The 17,529-nt window shown below is 54.5% G+C and overlaps 1 protein-coding gene across 1 annotated transcript in view; it reads right to left on the reverse strand.

Annotated features, from left to right (window-relative positions):
* Nucleotides 1-202: 202 nt before the first annotated feature.
* ACSF3 (acyl-CoA synthetase family member 3) overlaps nucleotides 203-17,529 on the reverse strand; it is a 63,478-nt gene continuing 46,151 nt past the window's right edge. Inside the window, exons 8-10 of the mRNA XM_065662222.1 lie at nucleotides 3,861-3,995; nucleotides 3,222-3,333; nucleotides 203-485 (exon numbers count right to left, since the gene is read on the reverse strand). Of these exons, the coding sequence (XP_065518294.1) occupies nucleotides 368-485; nucleotides 3,222-3,333; nucleotides 3,861-3,995 (365 nt within the window). The 3' untranslated portion in view covers nucleotides 203-367. The remainder of the gene's footprint in view (nucleotides 486-3,221; nucleotides 3,334-3,860; nucleotides 3,996-17,529) is intronic.

Genomic DNA, 17,529 nt, shown 5'->3' on the forward strand with positions numbered 1-17,529 from the left:
GTGGGAAAGGGCAGAGAAGATGCAAAATCACCAGGCATCCCCACAGCTGTCTGAAGGCAGGAGTTTACTTTAAAGAGTCCTTCTATCCGGGGATGAGTTGTGCGTGGCCCGAGGAAGAGCTGTAATGGCAATAGGGACCAGTACCCATGAGCAAGGTGGCCCTGCAGCTCTGGCTCAGTTCAGCCAAAGAGACTATATGGGATGAATCCTACTTTCATTGGACTTTATTCATGGACCAGACTGCAGTGAGCCCAGACCTACATCTGCTAATCACTGCTGGCACCTTGTGAGTGCCTTTGTGGAGAGAGAATGGATGTGTCTGAGGACCAAACTCCCCAGGCTCCCAGTCCTGGCCCCAGGCCGTGCACTAGGCTGGGTAAAAGCGCTGCAGGAGCTCCTTCTTGTTGACTTTTCCCATCTGGTTGCGCGGGATCTCCTCCACCACGATCAGCTCGGTCGGGATGGCGTACGGTGCCATGATGTCCCTGCAATGCACAAGTGCGGTGTGGAACCAAGGAGGAGCACTTCCAGCCCATCCCGAGCCCTCACAAACGCCACTGGACATGTGGAGGATTTGATCTGGGACCCTGTGTCCTGCAGCCTGTCATGGGGTACAACTGAGCTGCCCCAGCCACAGGTGGACCTGGCTCATCTAGAGATGGACTTAGTGGTCCTGGGGTAAAGGTTGGACTTGGTAATCTTAAAGGTTTTTTTCAACCTGGTTGATTCTACGATTTTGATTGCTGTGTTTTGGGCTGGCAATGTGCCCTGTTACTGGTACCCAAGCTCTATCTGCTGTACTCAGCCCCACTGCTAAGGGATGGCATCGGAAAACTGTGTGTGCAGCATACTTTCCATGCAGATGGATGCTGGACCCCACGTGTTCCTGGTGCCAGTCCCTGAGGACCAAGACTGCAGGTGGGTCACGTCCCCAGGTACATGTGCTGGTGACCTGCCAGTGACTCACAGTTGTGTGCTCCAGCCCATGGCGGGGGTTCTTCCTACACTGGGGGGGAGTCTCAGCACTGAGCATCGTCCCTGTGCCCTTTGCAGAACACAGAGGGGGGGCTCTCCTGCCTTCTGCTGCCTGTGTGTCACCAACCTGGGGCTGTGCCCAGCTCCGGCAGCATCCTGGCACTGGTTCTAATGCGAGATGCCAAGTCTGCTGAGCCCTTCAACCATCGCCCAGCCCTCCTCCCCCTGCCACCAGCACCCCCTGCCATATGGATGCCTCTAACTCAGGATGGCGCCTGTCGCCGGGAAGCACGATTGGAGGCAAAAGCTGCAAAATGAATCACTCTGAAGAGGGACATGTGTCTCCTGCCAGGGAGTGCGAGAAAAGGGGCCAAGCGAATGTTAAGTGACATAAAAAATAAAGGGGAGAGACAGGGTGAGAGGGAGAGGCAGGAGCGGGGAGCCGGAGCGGTGCCTGGAGCCAGCGCTGGGCAGGGAGCAGCAGCCGGGTAGGCAGACACCCCTCGGCCCTCCGGGGGCTGTTCTTTCAAGGGCACCTGCCCTTGCTCTGCATGGGGAAAACAGGGTCATGTCTATCCATAGAGCTGGGGATAGTGATGGAGAGAGACATGCAGGGACAAGGGGAACACCCCAGAAGGGAAGCACATGAGGGGCTGAGTGCAACCCCTTGGTCTGTGCCAGGGACACCTGGGTGACCCACTAAGCACAGCCATGGGTGATGGATGACGGGATCTGCTGGGGTCACCAGTGTTCCTGCCAGGAGGCTTAGGAATGAGTAGCCAACATGCAGCACGGTGAAGCATCCCTTCCCTGCTCTCTATGACTCTTGCCCTGTGCTGAGGCTGAGCAGGGTCCTGGATGGAGAACCCCAGAGCACTAGACCCTGTATGGACCAGGACAGGCTGACTCTGGCTAAGAAGGGGCAGAACATAAAGGAAATTCATCAGCTTCATCACTATGAGGGTGCTGAGGCGCTGGCACAGGGTGCCCAGAGAAGCTGTGGCTGCCCCATCCCTGGCAGTGCTCAAGGCCAGGTTGGACACAGGGGCTTGGAGCAAGCTGCTCTAGTGGACAGCATCCCTGCCCTGGCAGGGGTTGGAACTGGATCAGCTTTAAGGTCCCTTCAACACAAACCAGGCTGGGATGACTGAGATCCAGCATAAGCCATGGGCTGCACTCCATGGAGTGGGAGTCCCAGGTAACCAGCAGCCCAAGGAGTGAGGTGTGTGCGCAGTGCAGGGACACCCTGGCGGGGGCTTGCCCCCACCTGCCCCCGCAGCCATTCCTATGGCTTTGGTTTCTTTGTTTGCTTCTCTTCCCCCAGTACGTAACTGTTTAATCAGAGCAGCAGCGGCCAGCCAGCATCCTCCTTGCATTTGCTAAATCACAGTCCCCCAACTGTGATTTTTGCAAATCCAGGGGAAATCTTTAATTGGCTGCTGCGCAGCCCCTGATGAAACAAGTGCTCCTGCCGCTTGCAAAATAGCACCAAAAATATCTGCAGCCTGAAGGAGGGAGCCGCCAGGAAAAGGATCTGCTATTAAATATTTTGCTAATGGAATATTAGTGATAAACCCACTGATTCTGCTTCCTGGCTCCCGCCTGCTTATGCTCCCATGAGTGACGCCCAGAACTTTGGCACTGGCTGCTCCCTGACTGATTTGAATGAGGAGGTGAAGGTTTTCACACCGAACCCTTGCAGGTGGCTGCTTTGTGCCATGCTCATTGGTACTGTGACGGCTTCAAGTGAGATCAAGGAGCTTTGGTGTCTCCCACACTCTCTAAACTCTACGGGAGAGGTCTCTGGGGTTTGCTGGGGCTGGGCTGGCTTCCAGCAGGTAGGAAGCAGGAGGGAGCAGTCACAGCAGCACTGGGGAAAAGCTGAGCAAATGTTCTTGCTGCTGAGAAAACACGAAGCTTCCCCTGCTCCGGTGGTTGCTCCGTGCCATCTGCCAGTGTCTGGGCTCAGGGCTGCAGGGTAGGAGCCACTTGGCTGCACCATGCGTGCTGTTTATCAAGGCACTTTTGGGGTAAGAAGGAGGCTCATTTACTTCCCTTATCTCGCGTGCTTCCGGACCTGGCTGGAACTGTGGTCTCTTCTCCATCCCCAGAGCCTGAGGCACTGTGTCACTGCTGGCCATCCCTTCATCCCACCGCTGACCTGCCTCTGATGAGGATGCTGCGAGCTTTGGGCCTGCTCTCCCCGTGCCATGCTGCTCACCATGCACTGCTCTGTGGCATCTTACCTGGCCCAGTCCTTCAGGTCCTTCACAGAGAGCATCTCCCCCTTGCGCAGCTGCACAACAGCACTGACTCGCTGGCCCCACACCATGTCCGGAGGTCCGATCACAGCCACATCTGCACAGAGATCAGAGAGAGCCTGAGAAACCCGAGTGAATTTGGGGGTCAGGGTAGGGTAGAAGAGGGGTTCAGCCCTGCAGTGCTTGGAGGAAAATTCCATGGGGTGTTAGCACAGGAAAACACTGGGTGCTTTTGTGCTGACACAAGAACAGGGCTTTTCACCTAGGGAAAGGCAGGAAGCTCGATGGTTTGAGGTATTTAAGAGTCAACAGGGAGGAGGATGGTGTGGAGCTGGGGGCACTGATGCTATCCCCTCGTGCAGGGTCGCACACAAGGGTAGGACAGATTTAATTATAGTCTCATTTCCAAAATCAGATGGGAGCTGCTGCTGACTCAGCACCCAGCCGCAGGCTTCAGCCCCAGGAGACAACAGCGGGGCCCAGCCCCACTAATGAGGTGGTTGGAAAAGAGCCTCCAGGCATCATCAGCCCTCGGGCAGCCTCATGTCTGCACCCACAGAGCCAGGGCTGTCCCTACATCTGGGCTCACACCCCCCGTTCCTCCTCAGCACACAGGGAGCGTACCTGTGATGTGCGGGTGCGCAAGCAGATGACGCTCCACCTCCAGAGCGCTGATTTTGAATCCCCCATTTTTGATGATGTCTACTGAGGTGCGGCCCTTGATCCAGTAAACACCGTCCTTGTACATTGCTGTGTCTCCTGAAAAGCAAAGCAGGATCTGTCAGAGGCGATCCCCTTGCTTCTCTTGCTTTTCCTGACACACGGATGCGATGCTCAAGTGATCACAGAATGGTTTGGATTGGAAAGGACCTTAAAGCTCATCCAGTTCCAACCCTTGCCACAGGCAGGGACCCCTTCCACTGGAGCAGCTTGCTCCAAGCCCCTGTGTCCAACCTGGCCTTGAGCACTGCCAGGGATGGGGCAGCCACAGCCTCTCTGGGCACCCTGTGCCAGCGCCTCAGCACCCTCACAGGGAAGAGCTTCTGCCTTAGATCCAACCCTGTTTCAGTCTGAACCCATCACCCCTTGTCCTGTCACTCCAGTCCCTGATGAAGAGTCCCTCCCCAGCATCCTTGTAGCCCCTTCAGACACTGGAAGCTGCTCTGAGTCTCCAGGCAGCTTCTCTTCTCCAGGCTCAACAGCCCCAGTGTTCTCAGCCTGTGATGCTCTCAGCAGGCACCAAGCCCAGCTCCCTGTGAGCCACACTTAGCCCTACAGTTGAGAGCATCTCTGCAGAGACCCCATGGATGGGGTATTAGACTTCCCCACACAACAGCCTGCTCCCAGGGTCATACAGAGAGCAGACAGCCATTGCTTTTCTGTGGTGGTAAAGGGAAGAATAAGGCTATGAAGCCAGAAGTCATTTAGTATGGAAGCAATGGAAATGGGAGCCATCGCTGCAGGTGGATGTTTCCCCAGCACACTCTCAACATCGACCACAGGACAACCAGGCTCTAGCTCAGCCCCTTCCTCATCTTTCTGGCAATCACCAGTCACAAGGATCTCAGTTGTCCTGTCCCTGCGGGACACAATTCCTCCTGGATCCTTGCCATCACCAGGGCTGCTCATCCCCCATCGCATAGTCCCCAGCCTCCTCTTCCTCCCAGTAACGAAACACCCTCCTCCAGCAGCCCATGAAACCCGCAGTGGGTCTTTCCCAGCAGCAAAAGCACCATGTACGTGCTCTGACCACAGCCACCAGCCCCTGCCATCCCCTGGAGTAGCCCTTGCCCTGGGCACTGCCAGCTGGGAGCACCGCTGCTTGCCAAGGGGGCTTCCCTCCTCTCCTGCAGCTACTCCTAATAGAAGAAGGCTGGGGATGATGTTGGGAAGATGAGACTGTCCTAAGCAACATGTTGGATCCGACCTGTCCTTTCCGCAGGCGTGTGGCAGGTGTGATCCAGTAATTAGCTGCTTGAGCCAACGCTGGGAAGATTGAGGAGAGAGGTCATGTCAGCACAACCTGGCTAAATGCTTAACAAGCTGGTGCACTTTGATAGCTACTTAAGATGATTACTCACATCCTGCTAATAGAGCCTTTGCCAACCGGTGGGTGAAGAGGGGGGGGCTGGGGACCTCGCATTTCCATTTCAGAGCCTTGATGGTAGCACCAGGGGGGCCCTTAGCTCTCCCCTGCACATCAGTCTCCATCCTCTCCTTAATGATATGTGCTGCCTTTGTGTCCGCACACCCGTCCTGCTCCCCGTTGCAGCTTCACTCACAGACTCATCGCACTGCCTGCTGGAAAGCCCCAGCATGGAGGTGACACAGAGACTGGCAGTGAGGAAAAAGCAGCTCCCAACAAAGCAGGGTGAAGCAGCACCGCTCATGCTGCAGGAGTTCCATGTGTTTGCCTTGCCCTCCATCCAGGCACATGTTCAAAGTATGGGGAATGAGGACAGGATGGGGTCCTTGACACCAGCATCCCTGTGGCTGGGAGCCCACTGAGCCAGGAGGATGCGCTGGACCTCTGCTTTGGGGAGAGGCTGTGGAAGGAGCACTCTAGAGGGCACTGGGATGGGGACTTCATTGGGTGGCCAAGAGAAGAGCATCCCCAGGGCCAGAGACTGTGCAGACCCCAGTTCCCCCCTTCAGGGATGGGGATCCAGCTCTCTGGGGGGCTCAGTGTCACCCCAGCAGAGGTGAGCATCCCCCAGTGTTCATATCACTGAACCCCACTTTGCTCCCCTTTTCCCCTCTGCCCCTTTTTCCCCATCAGTGCTGCTTTGCCGTGCTCCCAGCATACTTCTCAAGCCAGGTACCGCAGCACACACCCCCGGCCCCGTGGCTTTACAAAACCCCATTTCCAGCTCACCTCTGGCACGCCGCAGAGCTCGCAATGTGGTGTCTGCACCGGAGCGAGCGCTCAGAGATTTACAGAGTCAGAGCAGTGAAATACCAGAATCAGTTGTGAAATTTGGGCTGCTCCCCAGAAGAGCCGCGTCCCTGCTCAGCTGGCACATGCCAGAATCCCGAGCAGCTCATCCTGCTCAGTTCAGCCAGGGAATGATTAATTGGTGCTGTATTTGCCTGCCTGTCTCTTGGCACTCCTGTGGATGCTGAAGGCTGTCTGGAATATTTTAGAGTTGTGAGAGAGTTTTAAACTCGGGCTCTCTGGGTGTTTGGCTGCTTGGGTTGAAAGGAATTCGTTACTGCTGTGATAAACTACCTTCCACGTCCAGTATCACTGTGGCATGTGTGACTGACACAGGACTGGAGAGCAAACGTTAATTAAAACATGGCAGAGGGGGAACAAGAGCCATGAGCTTTTGGCAGGGAGATCAGGAGCTGCTTATTCATACAGAGAAGACAGGGAGAAGAGAGGGAATTCAGACCTGGTTCAATGACACACAGTTCCCATGTAGCTCTTCAGGGTTTAGGCACATGAAAGCTGCCACATTTGCATTTTCCTCTTCCCCGTGATGGGGAGAATGGTCCCAGGGACAGGTCCAAGGCACGGCCGGGATGCGGGGGCAGGAGATTTCTTTGCACCAAGGTCTTGTGATGTGAAAGCTGAAGGGCTCTTTACCTGCACAATCATCACTCCCCTTATCTCTCCCTACAAAGAGCAAGGACTGCATTCACATCCCTTTGTGTCCTTGAGTCTGTTGGGGACGTGTCAGCCCAAGATGATTTCTCTGGAGCTTGTCTGCAAAGTGAACTAACAGGGCAGAGCCTGTCACCAAGGTCTTGTCTCTGTCCCACTCCCACCCCCTCTACATGGGGTCCAGGCAGAGTGAGATAGTCAAACCCCAGCATTGCCTGGCCTCAGAACCCATTTCCAGTCTTGGAACTCTGTGTGCTTTGCTTGTGGCATTGGGATTCCAGGGCACATCTGTACCATAACAAAACACCTGAGCTGGCAGCAGCCTGAGCATTCAGTGCCTGTGTGAGCATCCCTACATGGCCACTGCCAACATCCCTGCACAGCCACTGCCAGCATCCCTGCATGGCCACCACCAGCATCGCTGCACGGCCACCACCAGCATCCCTGTAGAGCCACCCCCAGCATCCCTGCATGGTCACCACCAGCATCCCTGCACGGCCGTCACCCACATTCCCACATAGCCACCACCAGCATCCCAGCATGGCCACTGCCAGCATCCCTGCATGGCCACCACCAGCATCCCTGCATGGCCACCACCAGCATCCCTGCATGGCCACCACCCGCATTCCCACATAGCCACCACCAGCATCCCAGCATGGCCACTGCCAGCATCCCTGCATGGCCACCACCAGCATCACTGTACAATCACCACCAGCATCACTGCGTGGCTGTCATCAGCATCCCCACATAGCCACCACCAGCATCAGTGTATGAATGATCACTACTATCATCCCTGCATGGCTGTCGCCAGCATTCCTGCATAGCCACCACCACCATCCCTGCATGGCAACCACCATCATTTCCCAAGGTGTTGCCTTTCTTTATGTTCCCCCACAAAGCAAAGGGCAGGAGAAAGAGTCTCACACACTGGGCACGGAGAGAAGACCCCCTCCTCACCACACAGCTTCCACCCCCATGCTCCCCACAAACACCATCACAGCATCTCACACGCATCCCTCAAGCCCCGTCAGCAGCACAGCGTGACGGGTGGTTAGCGTTATTATTGTGACTATTGTGAGCTTCGGGGACGAGCTCTGTAATTTCCCCCCATCTCTTTCTTTCTGCCTCCTCTCTCCTGTCAGGGTCTTGCTGTCACTTCCCGAGCTGACAGGACAGAGCTCGCTCCAGGGGACCGCCGTCCGCTGAGGACAGCCACATTACCCTCTGCCCCGCGCCATCTGCTACCAGCCGAGCACATCAAGACAGCATGTGCGCCGGCACATCCAGCGCTTGCTGCCTCCCAGGCCAGCGGGGATTTCCTAGGCCAGGGAGACTAGTTAAAAGGATGCTGTTGTTTGCTTAACGACTCACCCCCACATGCTGCTACGAACAGAGCTGCGAGCATCATTTCCAACCCTAGCAATGCACCGAGGGTCAATGGCAAGGGTGGTGCTTGTCACCTCGGGGCTCCCGACATGAGTCCCTGTGCCTGGTGGTGCAGGCGTCCACCCAGCCCCTGCAGGCAGCCCATGGAGGCATTGAGCTCCATCCATTCTGCCTGCCCCGGCTGTTTCTGCCACCTCCAGCGGGCTGCAGACCATGGTGCGCCTTGCTCAACAGCCTCAGTCCTTTGCCCATGTGGGTACCTCCTGGGCAGGTAGGGGCAACAGAGGCAATGGGGGGGATTTCTGGGTGGGGAATGGATCTGTGCATCTCTCCCCCCATGAGATGACAGCACTTTAAACCACATTTCTGTTGACCCTCTTTTCCAGTTGGCCGTGCCTGTGGCTCACAAGTGTTCCCAGGGAACACCCAGTGCATTGGCACAGGGACAGGAGGGATGCCGTGGAAGGGTTTAATACCTGTGTGAGCCTGCTCCACCACCTCTGCTTGCGTGAAATGGGGACAACTGCCACTTCTCCTCCCTGTTCAAGCCTTCAAATGCCTCAGAACAGGGCTCTGGAGCTGCTGTGGGCAGAGAGGAGCCCACCACCCCATAGGTACAGCTTGTCCTCCCGATAGCAGCCTCATGCCTGTCCTGCCTCCGGAGCTGCCCCGGTCCTGCTCTGGTTTCAGGAGCCCTCTGGCACAGGAGCATCCCCGGCAGCACACAACAGCAGGGTGAGGACTGCTGAGCCCGTGCTCCGATGCTCCCCACAGCATGGAGGTAGGAGCAGCCAGCTGCATGGGGAAGGGGATTTTGGCTGATGAGAAGATTACGGTCTCTGACACCACATCCCCGCCTCTGCTTGCCCGGGCCACCTCCAACCGGGCTCCTTTCATGAGACAAAGCAGGCAGCAGCAGAAGCCTCCGTCGCACGTGGCTCGGCTCCGGTGCTGCGGCGCAGCTGATGCTGGCGAGGCCATGGGATTATTGTTTCCCTGACAGCAGCCGTCACCGCTACCTTTGGATTTGTTTCAAGATGCTCAGTGGGCATCTGTTCTGCGAAATGTTAAAGGCTCTGCTGAGCTGCATACTGAACAGGCTCCTGCGCGGCTGAGCTGGGGGGGGCTGCACATACATATATATAATCATGGAACTATAGATGGGCTTGGTTGGAAGGGACTGAAAGCTCATCCAGTGCCAACCCCCTGCCAGGGGCAGGAACACCTTCCACTAGAGCAGCTTGCTCAAAACACCATCCAACATGCCAACATGGCCTCTTTTATATATGTATATATATATACATGCATATAGATACATGCAAATATATGCACACATATATATACACAGAATCACAGAATAGTTAGGGTTGGAAAGGACCTTAGGATCATCCGGTTCCAGCCCCCCTGCCATGGGCAGGGACACCTCACACTGAACCATGTCACCTAAGGCTCTGTCCAACCTGGCCTTGAACACCACCAGGGATGGAGCACTCACAACCTCCCTGGGCAACCCATTCCAGTACCTCACCACCCTTACAGTAAAGAACTTCCTTCTTAGATCCAATCTAAACTTCCCCTGTTGCAGTTTGAACCCATTCCCCCTTATCCCATCACTATAGTCTCCGATGAAGAGTCCTCTGGCAGCCTATATATGTGTGTATATACATATATGTATATATAAAGATAACAGGCAGCAGGCTGGCTTTTGGGTAAGGTCTGCTTATGGGAAGGGTTGTCCATAGACAGTTCCTTGTCAATGGCCATCCCGTAGCTGCATGCCTTGCCCAAATGAACTCTGAGAAGCAGATGTGCTGCAGTGGAGCCCTTGTTTCCAAACTGAAACCACAGTGATTTCTGCAATGAGGTTCTTCAAGTTGTGCAATACTCGCTGCAAAGACGAAAGGGCCCTTGTGATCCTGCCACTATGGCCTTTACTTTGTCAACCTCTTTCACAGGGCAGCGAGAGCCCCCGGTGACTAACACAGTGCCTGAGCTGCTCTCCTGGGACGTGCTGAACAAGAGGCTCTTTGCTGCCAAGAGCAGAGCAACAGGAGCAAACCCTCCTTGCAGCTCCTCACCCACAGGTCAGTTTGTTCCTGGCAAACACAGCAACGCTTCCACATCAAAGTTATCATGAGCAAACATTTGAACCAACTATTGACCAAGAGAGCTCTTTGGCTGGAGAAATGAAGTGCTGAGCAGCTTGGAGAGTTCTGAAGTGCGCAGGGAAAAATGAGACTTTTCAGGTAAATCGTAAGGAACAGCGAGTTCAGCCCAAGCTCGATGCAGAGCTGGGACTGCCTAAGGAATGAACAGCAATAGCTGCCCTTGTAATGGTTCTGGCTGACCAGGCTCTGTGAAACAAAGACCTGATCCCTGCAAACGGGTGCTGGGGGGAGGCTGACACACGGGAGCTGCCACCCTCGACACAACATCGCTGCTCACCGGGGACAGATGTCACTCGGGTGCCTGGAAGGACGGGGAGATGAGAGCTTGTTTGGTAACACGTGTCACCAGCTTCGCGCAATGACAGTGTCGGCTGCGCTGCGACGTGCGAGCTTCAGCTGCTACAACACGAGAGCAAGGCGGCACCACGCCGGCTTGCAGCCTGTCACACGGCCTGTCCTGGCTTCTGGGAGGTTTGTCACCAGCCCCACGTTATTTATACACCTATGTCTTTGTGTTTGAGGCTCCCCAGAAGGGATGCGGCAGGCGCTCCCCAAGCTGTGCCACCGGAGCAGATGGGAGGCAGGACAGGACGGGGACTCACGGATATGTGCTGCAAGGTTTGCAAACCAACACCACAAACACAGCCTGACCTGGTAGCATCCTACCAAGTGGATTTTGATGCCTGCAGCTGCAGCTGCTGGGCAGGATTGAAGCTAGGCAGATCCCACACTGGTAATGCTTGGCAATGAAGACAGAAGCACACCATGGTCTTTGCTTGAAGCCCACAGGAGGCACCAGAAGCAGCATCGTGACCAGCTGTGGTGTTAGAGGAGAAAGACTGAGCCCAGCTTTGTATATCATCAAATCTGGTCCAGCTTGAGAAGGACAGGAGAGCTGGGACACCCATGACTCCAAGTCCCCAGGGCACCCAATGGCAGAAGGGTCTGCAAATGTCCATGCCATTCCTGTCCACAGTTACATGGTGCTTTTGCAGACCAAGCGCTGCACAGAAGAAAATACAGAGAAACACATCCCTTTGACAGGGAATCTATTCTGTTGAGAAGCCAGAAGTGGATCGTTTTACCCTCCTGCTACGGTGGCAGCTAATGCTCTCATGGGGAGCTCAAGAGACCTGATCAGATGCTGCAAAACACTCCCCTGCGTGGGGCACAGCCCTCACCCTGGTAAATGGTGCTCTCAGGCAAGGCTGGGCTTCCCCCATGGTACCAGCTAAGTGATTTGCTGTTGGTGCAAAGTGCTTGCTGACCCAGCAGGCTGGAGCTGCTCCTTTAACAGTTTCCTGGCTGCGGGAGCAGCTTTTACAGGTTTCAGAAGCGCCTGTGGAAAAATGTGGAGGTGAGGAGCTGCGGGAAGCAGGCCGGGTCTCTGGGGCCGGCACGGCGCAGGAGGGATGCTGGTGGGCTCTTCCCTGCCAGCAGCAGAATGCGGTTTGAGCGCTCTCTAATATTAATTACACCTTTTGCTGTTAATGAATCACGCCAGATATTGGAGGCTTGGCTTTCAAACGCTTCATGCAGAGCACAGCCCAGCGCTCCTCTGGGAGCGGGGATGTCTCACAGCCACTTCTCCAGGAGACACCAACCTGCAGGGATACAGAAGGGACCCATATGGTTCCCAGCCCTATTGTAACGCTGCCGATGCCCCACTCCTTCCAGGCTCAATACCTGCTCTTTCAGGAACCTTTATGCTTCCCCCCCTCAATATCCAGAAGGAATGCCCTGCTGTCACTGCTCTCCTGGCACAATGATCCCTCATTTCCAGGGGGAAGAGCTGGAGCATTCCTCTGCACTGCCTGTACCTGGGGAACTGCTCTTGCCAAAGGATCGTGTTGGGGGGACCACCAGAGTCCCAGCTGGCAGAGCCCCGGGAAGCTCACAGGGATGCAGTTGGAATAATCAGTCTTTGCCCTTCTCCAGTGCCTTTCAGCAGAGGATCTCCAAGCAAGCTGATCCGGAGGCTAATTAGGCAGAAACAGGAACAGCTGGTAGGATAGGGTGGGATGCCTGGATGGCTGCTCACACCCAAAGCAGTGGGCAGGCGGTGGTGCATCTCTGCTCTATTCTGGGATTAACTCTTACCAGCCTCCCGCTCCCCTACAGTGGTTCTTGATACTCCTGCTTCATCCCAGGCTGAGGCAGAGCTTACCCTCTGGCAAAGAAGACACACATGAGTGATTAAGAGATTGATTTTCCAGGTAGGATTGGTCTGGGCAGGTGGTGAAGAGTCAGAGCCTTGATCCCTGATCCTGATCCTTTCATTAGTTTAGAGAGCAAAGCGAAACTCCCTTAAACCCCCTTTGCCTTCACAGGGCTTTGTAGGAGCGAGTCCCAGATCTCCCCAGCACACAAAGCTGAATGGGGGCACACAGGGGCCCAGCCGAGGCTTGTGATAGGCACTTACAGGCAGATGTGGAGGCACAGCTGGCAGGCAGGTCCTCCTGCCCTTGAGCCTGCAGACTAGGTCCATCCCAGGCTGTTACACACAGCCCAGCAGCAGACCACAGAAATACTGCTTCCCAATCTGAACACCAAGCTTTCAGCTTTGGAAGCCTCCTACAGCAATGAGCTTCATGTACCCATCACACCTCACACGGACAAGCACTTCTTTTCATGGGTTTCAAGTTTTCCTGCTCTTTCCAGTGTCTCATGGTCTTCTAAATCCATGGAAATAGTTTCCTTGTAGGTAACACCAACACAGTGGGAGCAGGAAGCTGCAGAGTGTCGCATGGCAGTGACACTGCCTGTGTTCCTATCTCTCTGGGCACAAGATCTCAGCCTAAGCCCATTGCCCAAAGAAATGGTTTCTTCCCACTGCCAGAGGCTCCTGTGCCTGAGAAAGGCAGAGGAAGACATGTGGGACAGACGAATGGTTAGAAGGCGAGTGCTAAAGGCCATCAATAGGAATTAGATCATCCGTCCTCTCTGCAGCCAAGTGCCCACCTTGATGGGCAGAGGGACAGGACGCTGTGCGACACGTCTCCGTCACGGACATAAACCTTTCCTTCCCCCCACACAATGAAAACTGCATCAATAGATCCCCCATCTGCTCACATACATCACACACTTCACTCCAGTTTATTAGCTGGAATAAATCATAAATATTTCATTATATATCAATGACGCTCGACTCCGGGAAGGTGCAATCCATCACCTCGACACTCTTTGCGACCTGCCGCCATGCAATAAGCTTTCCAGTCTATTAAACAAGATTGATACAGTGTGCTAGGATGGACTAGGGGAATTCATTTATGGAGCACCGGGAGAAGGGCATCCAACGTGTGGTGCCACACGGAGCTGCTCCCGTTAACTGCTTGGACCCGGCAGCCCTGGAGCAGCAAGAGGCAGAGTCCTCCTCTGAGCATGCCGTGGTTCTGCTGCCATGGTAAGAAGATGCTGTGGCAAAGCAGGGCCCAGGTTGAACCCTGAGGTGCCCAGGTCCAGATGCAGGACCCCAGGGTCCTGTGCAAGGAAAGGGAGAGCCCACTCCAAGTTGGACTGCAAGGATGGGTTGGGAAAGCTTTGGCAGAAAGCTCAGCCCTGCTCAGCATCCCCATGCTCCTCGGCATAAGGAGCCGAGCTCAGCACTGTAGCTGCTGTTCTGCATTGGTGCTCAGCTTCCCCAGTGCCACAAGCACTGAAATACTGCAGTGCCAGGATTTTGCTTCTCTTTGTAGCTCCAGGCTCATTTTAATGCAACACCTTCTCCTTTACTTCTGCCTACCATGAAAGTGAATACGTTCTCCAGCTCAGCAGTGAACAGACGGGACCTTTCCAGTGCGCAGTGCAACCACAGCACTGCTGTTCGACCTCCACCACCACCACCATGTCCTATTGTGTGGGGCACTGCCACCATGCTTCACCCTTACAATGTAATTGCTATTGTCCACAGCAGCAATGCCCCCATAAACTGTTATCTATCTCTGCTCTGCCTGCAATGCAAGGATTAAGAGATTCAGCTAGGATGATGCAGAGCAGCCCTGAGCCCAAGCTCAGCGCTATCAGTCCCTTGGATCTTTCCATGCAGGAGGTGATGCATGGAGCCCAGCACCAGCCCAGCAGAAGCTTCCTCTGACATAGACCTTGGAGGCAGCTGCAGGTCAGCCCCCAACTGAATCCAACCTCATCCACACAAGAGAGACCTTGTCTCTCCAACCCACATCTCCCTTTAGGAGCAACAGCACCACCAACAGAGCTAGTAACTCTGGTTGAATGCTGGGTGTGTAACCAGCTGATGAGTTACCAATGCCTGATGGATGCTCAGTGAGATGTTAACCTGGCACACGGTAATCCAGAGCCTCTCCACAGCACTGCTGGGATTGATTAGAGGCAGCCTTGCTCCTGAAAGGGATTGACAAAGCCTCGGCAACGATGATGTATGTGCACATATCTATTTAATGAAATGCTAAATGATAGGCTAAATAACAGAAGCAACTTTAGTTTGATTTATTGCATGGAAATGAATAATGTTCGTCACTGCTGTCAGCCATCTTGGTGAAGAGCAGAGGTTATGAGCACAAATTGTAGCTAATTAACAGTAATTAGCACCTCTGGAATTCCGGATCTGGGCTCCTTCACAGAGGCCGCTTGTGTCACAGCACGTGTCCCTGCTCACACATCTCTCCCCACTCACCCCCATCCACCCCAGCACTGCAGCACACAGAGTCTCTGAAAGCAGGCTCCATTCCCCCTCTGTCCTCCAGACCCCTTTGGATGGGAAATGCACTGGGAACACCCCAGGCTTTTCTGGCAGCCTTCCTGCATCAAAGTTAATCAAAGCCAACCTCTGATAACATCGTTTCTGCAGGTTCTTGGATCCTCTTTTGAGCTACAAGGGAACCTGAGAAAGCTCCTGTTAATCCTGATCCAGGGCATAAAGTTGAAGATATCTTGAACTTCTGCCTTTGCACCCTTCTCCACCCTGTGCAGCCACAATAGGGAGACTTGCCGAGCTCCCACAGAGCAGCTTGCCGTTTCTTCCAGAACCTGTCACACACAGTGGCTCTTTGGGGCATCTCAAGTTCGTCTACGAGTCACTTGGACCAGTAAAATGCCTGCCCTGGGTTCATGAAAGACAATGACCAAAGATAAATGGGCTGGTTCTGCAGTGGCACGGGGCTGCTCCCGCTGCAGCATGCCGAGGGTTTGGTGTGCACCGCAATCATTAATAAAGCATCAAAGGCTCCTGAGGGGGAGAGTTTGAAACTTCTTCAAAACACACATGCATATTAATAATGCACCAATTATTCATGAGGAAGCCATCTCCCCTCCCCTGCAAGTTGCAGGGCTCCTGGGTGCAATGCAAAACCCTTCCCAATAAGCCAGCTCTGCCCCATAGAGCCACTGGACGGACCAGCTCTGCCCCAGGACAAGAGCCAGCACTGTGGTCCTCAAACCAGCAGCAATCCTGGCACTGACTCAGCTGCATCCCAGAGATAGGTTCCTGTGGCTGAGACCAAGCAGGTCAGCTCAGAGCAGAGCTGGTTGTTCTGCTTGCAGATCCTATCTATTGGTGCGGAATCTGGTGAGCCCCGATGCTGATGCTCTGCAGAGGGGTGATCGTTTTTGTAGGAAACCCCAGCCCAGAGCCTCCTCAAGGTCCAGAGCAAGCTCTGCTTCAACCCCTTGGAAGGTAAGAGCCCTTCAGCCTCTGATCAGACAGAGGAGCTGCCCCAAGGGTCTGCATTTGGGTCAGCCTAAATGTCCTCCAGACACGGGGATGTTTGCCGTTTCCCTCACTGCAAACCACCCGGAGATGATGGGAGCCCTGCGGGGAAGTGAGGGCATCCAAAGACACCCATATAACAAGGATAATACCAGTTGCTCGTACCCCTGCCCCCAAAACAACATCTGACAGTAATATGTGTCTGTCATGCTCTGCAGGCCACTGTCCACTGAAGCAGAGCGAGATTCCTCCGCTGCTACAGATTTCTACCTGCGTGAAATCTGGAGGTAATTTAATGGCTCACGAGAAAGGAAATAAATCTATTAGAACGGAATCGCTGTTTGTTTACGTATCTTGCCATGAACATCACCACAAGCAGCAGCAGCAGCAGGTGTATGTGCAAGCACCATTTATTTACATAATAAAATTGCCAAGTAGATTTGTAGCTCAGGGGCATCCTCGCCTCTCCGTGTGCGCGCCTAACTCCCATTAGCACTAATGGCAGGCGCTGTGAGCTCAGCAAGCGGGGAACAGACCCTCCAACTGCCCTAATGGCTGTTACTACGAGATGCAGGGATGCAGACAGCTTGCTGTGTTGGTTCCTCTCCCCTGACTTGGTCAGCGGATGGGAATTGCATTGCAGCTTCAAGCTGCTTTGCCATCCTCCCCATCTGCGAGCGCTGCCTGCTCCTAAGAGAAAGGGGTTTAAGCAACTGAATCCCCACTCTCAAAACTTCTCCAGAGACCCCTGGAGCATCCAGCAAGAGCGAAAACCCAGAAAGAAAAAAATAAAAATAAAAAGCCTGGAATGAATTCCTGTCATGCTCTGTAATGGGGAACTTTGTTTGTATTCCACAGGCAGCAGCGCTGAGCCTGCTGTCAGAACCACGCTGGGAGAAAGGGCAAAACCCTGCCGAGATGAAAGAATGTGAAGCACTGGAACAGCCTCCCCTGGCATTTACACCTGGAAAAAAACCCTAATCACTCAAGGGCATCTCACAAAGAGCTGTGCTAATAAGGCACTCCTCCCCTCGCTGGGTGGCTGCGCCAGTGGAGCGGGAGATGGAGCGGTGCAGGGAATGCTGCCAGCATCTCCAGCTACCTGGAAGGTGCAAGGTGCAGATAAGACAAGTCTGATTTCAATCCAGTCATCCTGAGCAGCGCTCTCCCACACTCTACTTCCAGCTAAAGGACAGGGGGAGTCAGAGACCTGCTGCTGGGCAGATGGGGAGTGCAGCTACCCCTTGTCTCAGCTGATAAATCAGTGATACCTTGCCCTTAGGTCCACATTTTGGAAGGTTCCTTGAGCTTCTTTCACCTCTTGGGCAGCAGTGAGAAGCCAGGATTCCTCCCACTGACCCCACGCTGCTCTCACCACTTGCTTGCACATCCTCTTTCCTTCATCATCCTGAAGCATGTTGGGTGCAAATCCCCCTGCCATGCTCAGTT

This window comes from Lathamus discolor, chromosome Z, assembly GCF_037157495.1.
Source record: "Lathamus discolor isolate bLatDis1 chromosome Z, bLatDis1.hap1, whole genome shotgun sequence".
In the NCBI taxonomy this organism is placed as follows: domain Eukaryota; kingdom Metazoa; phylum Chordata; class Aves; order Psittaciformes; family Psittacidae; genus Lathamus; species Lathamus discolor.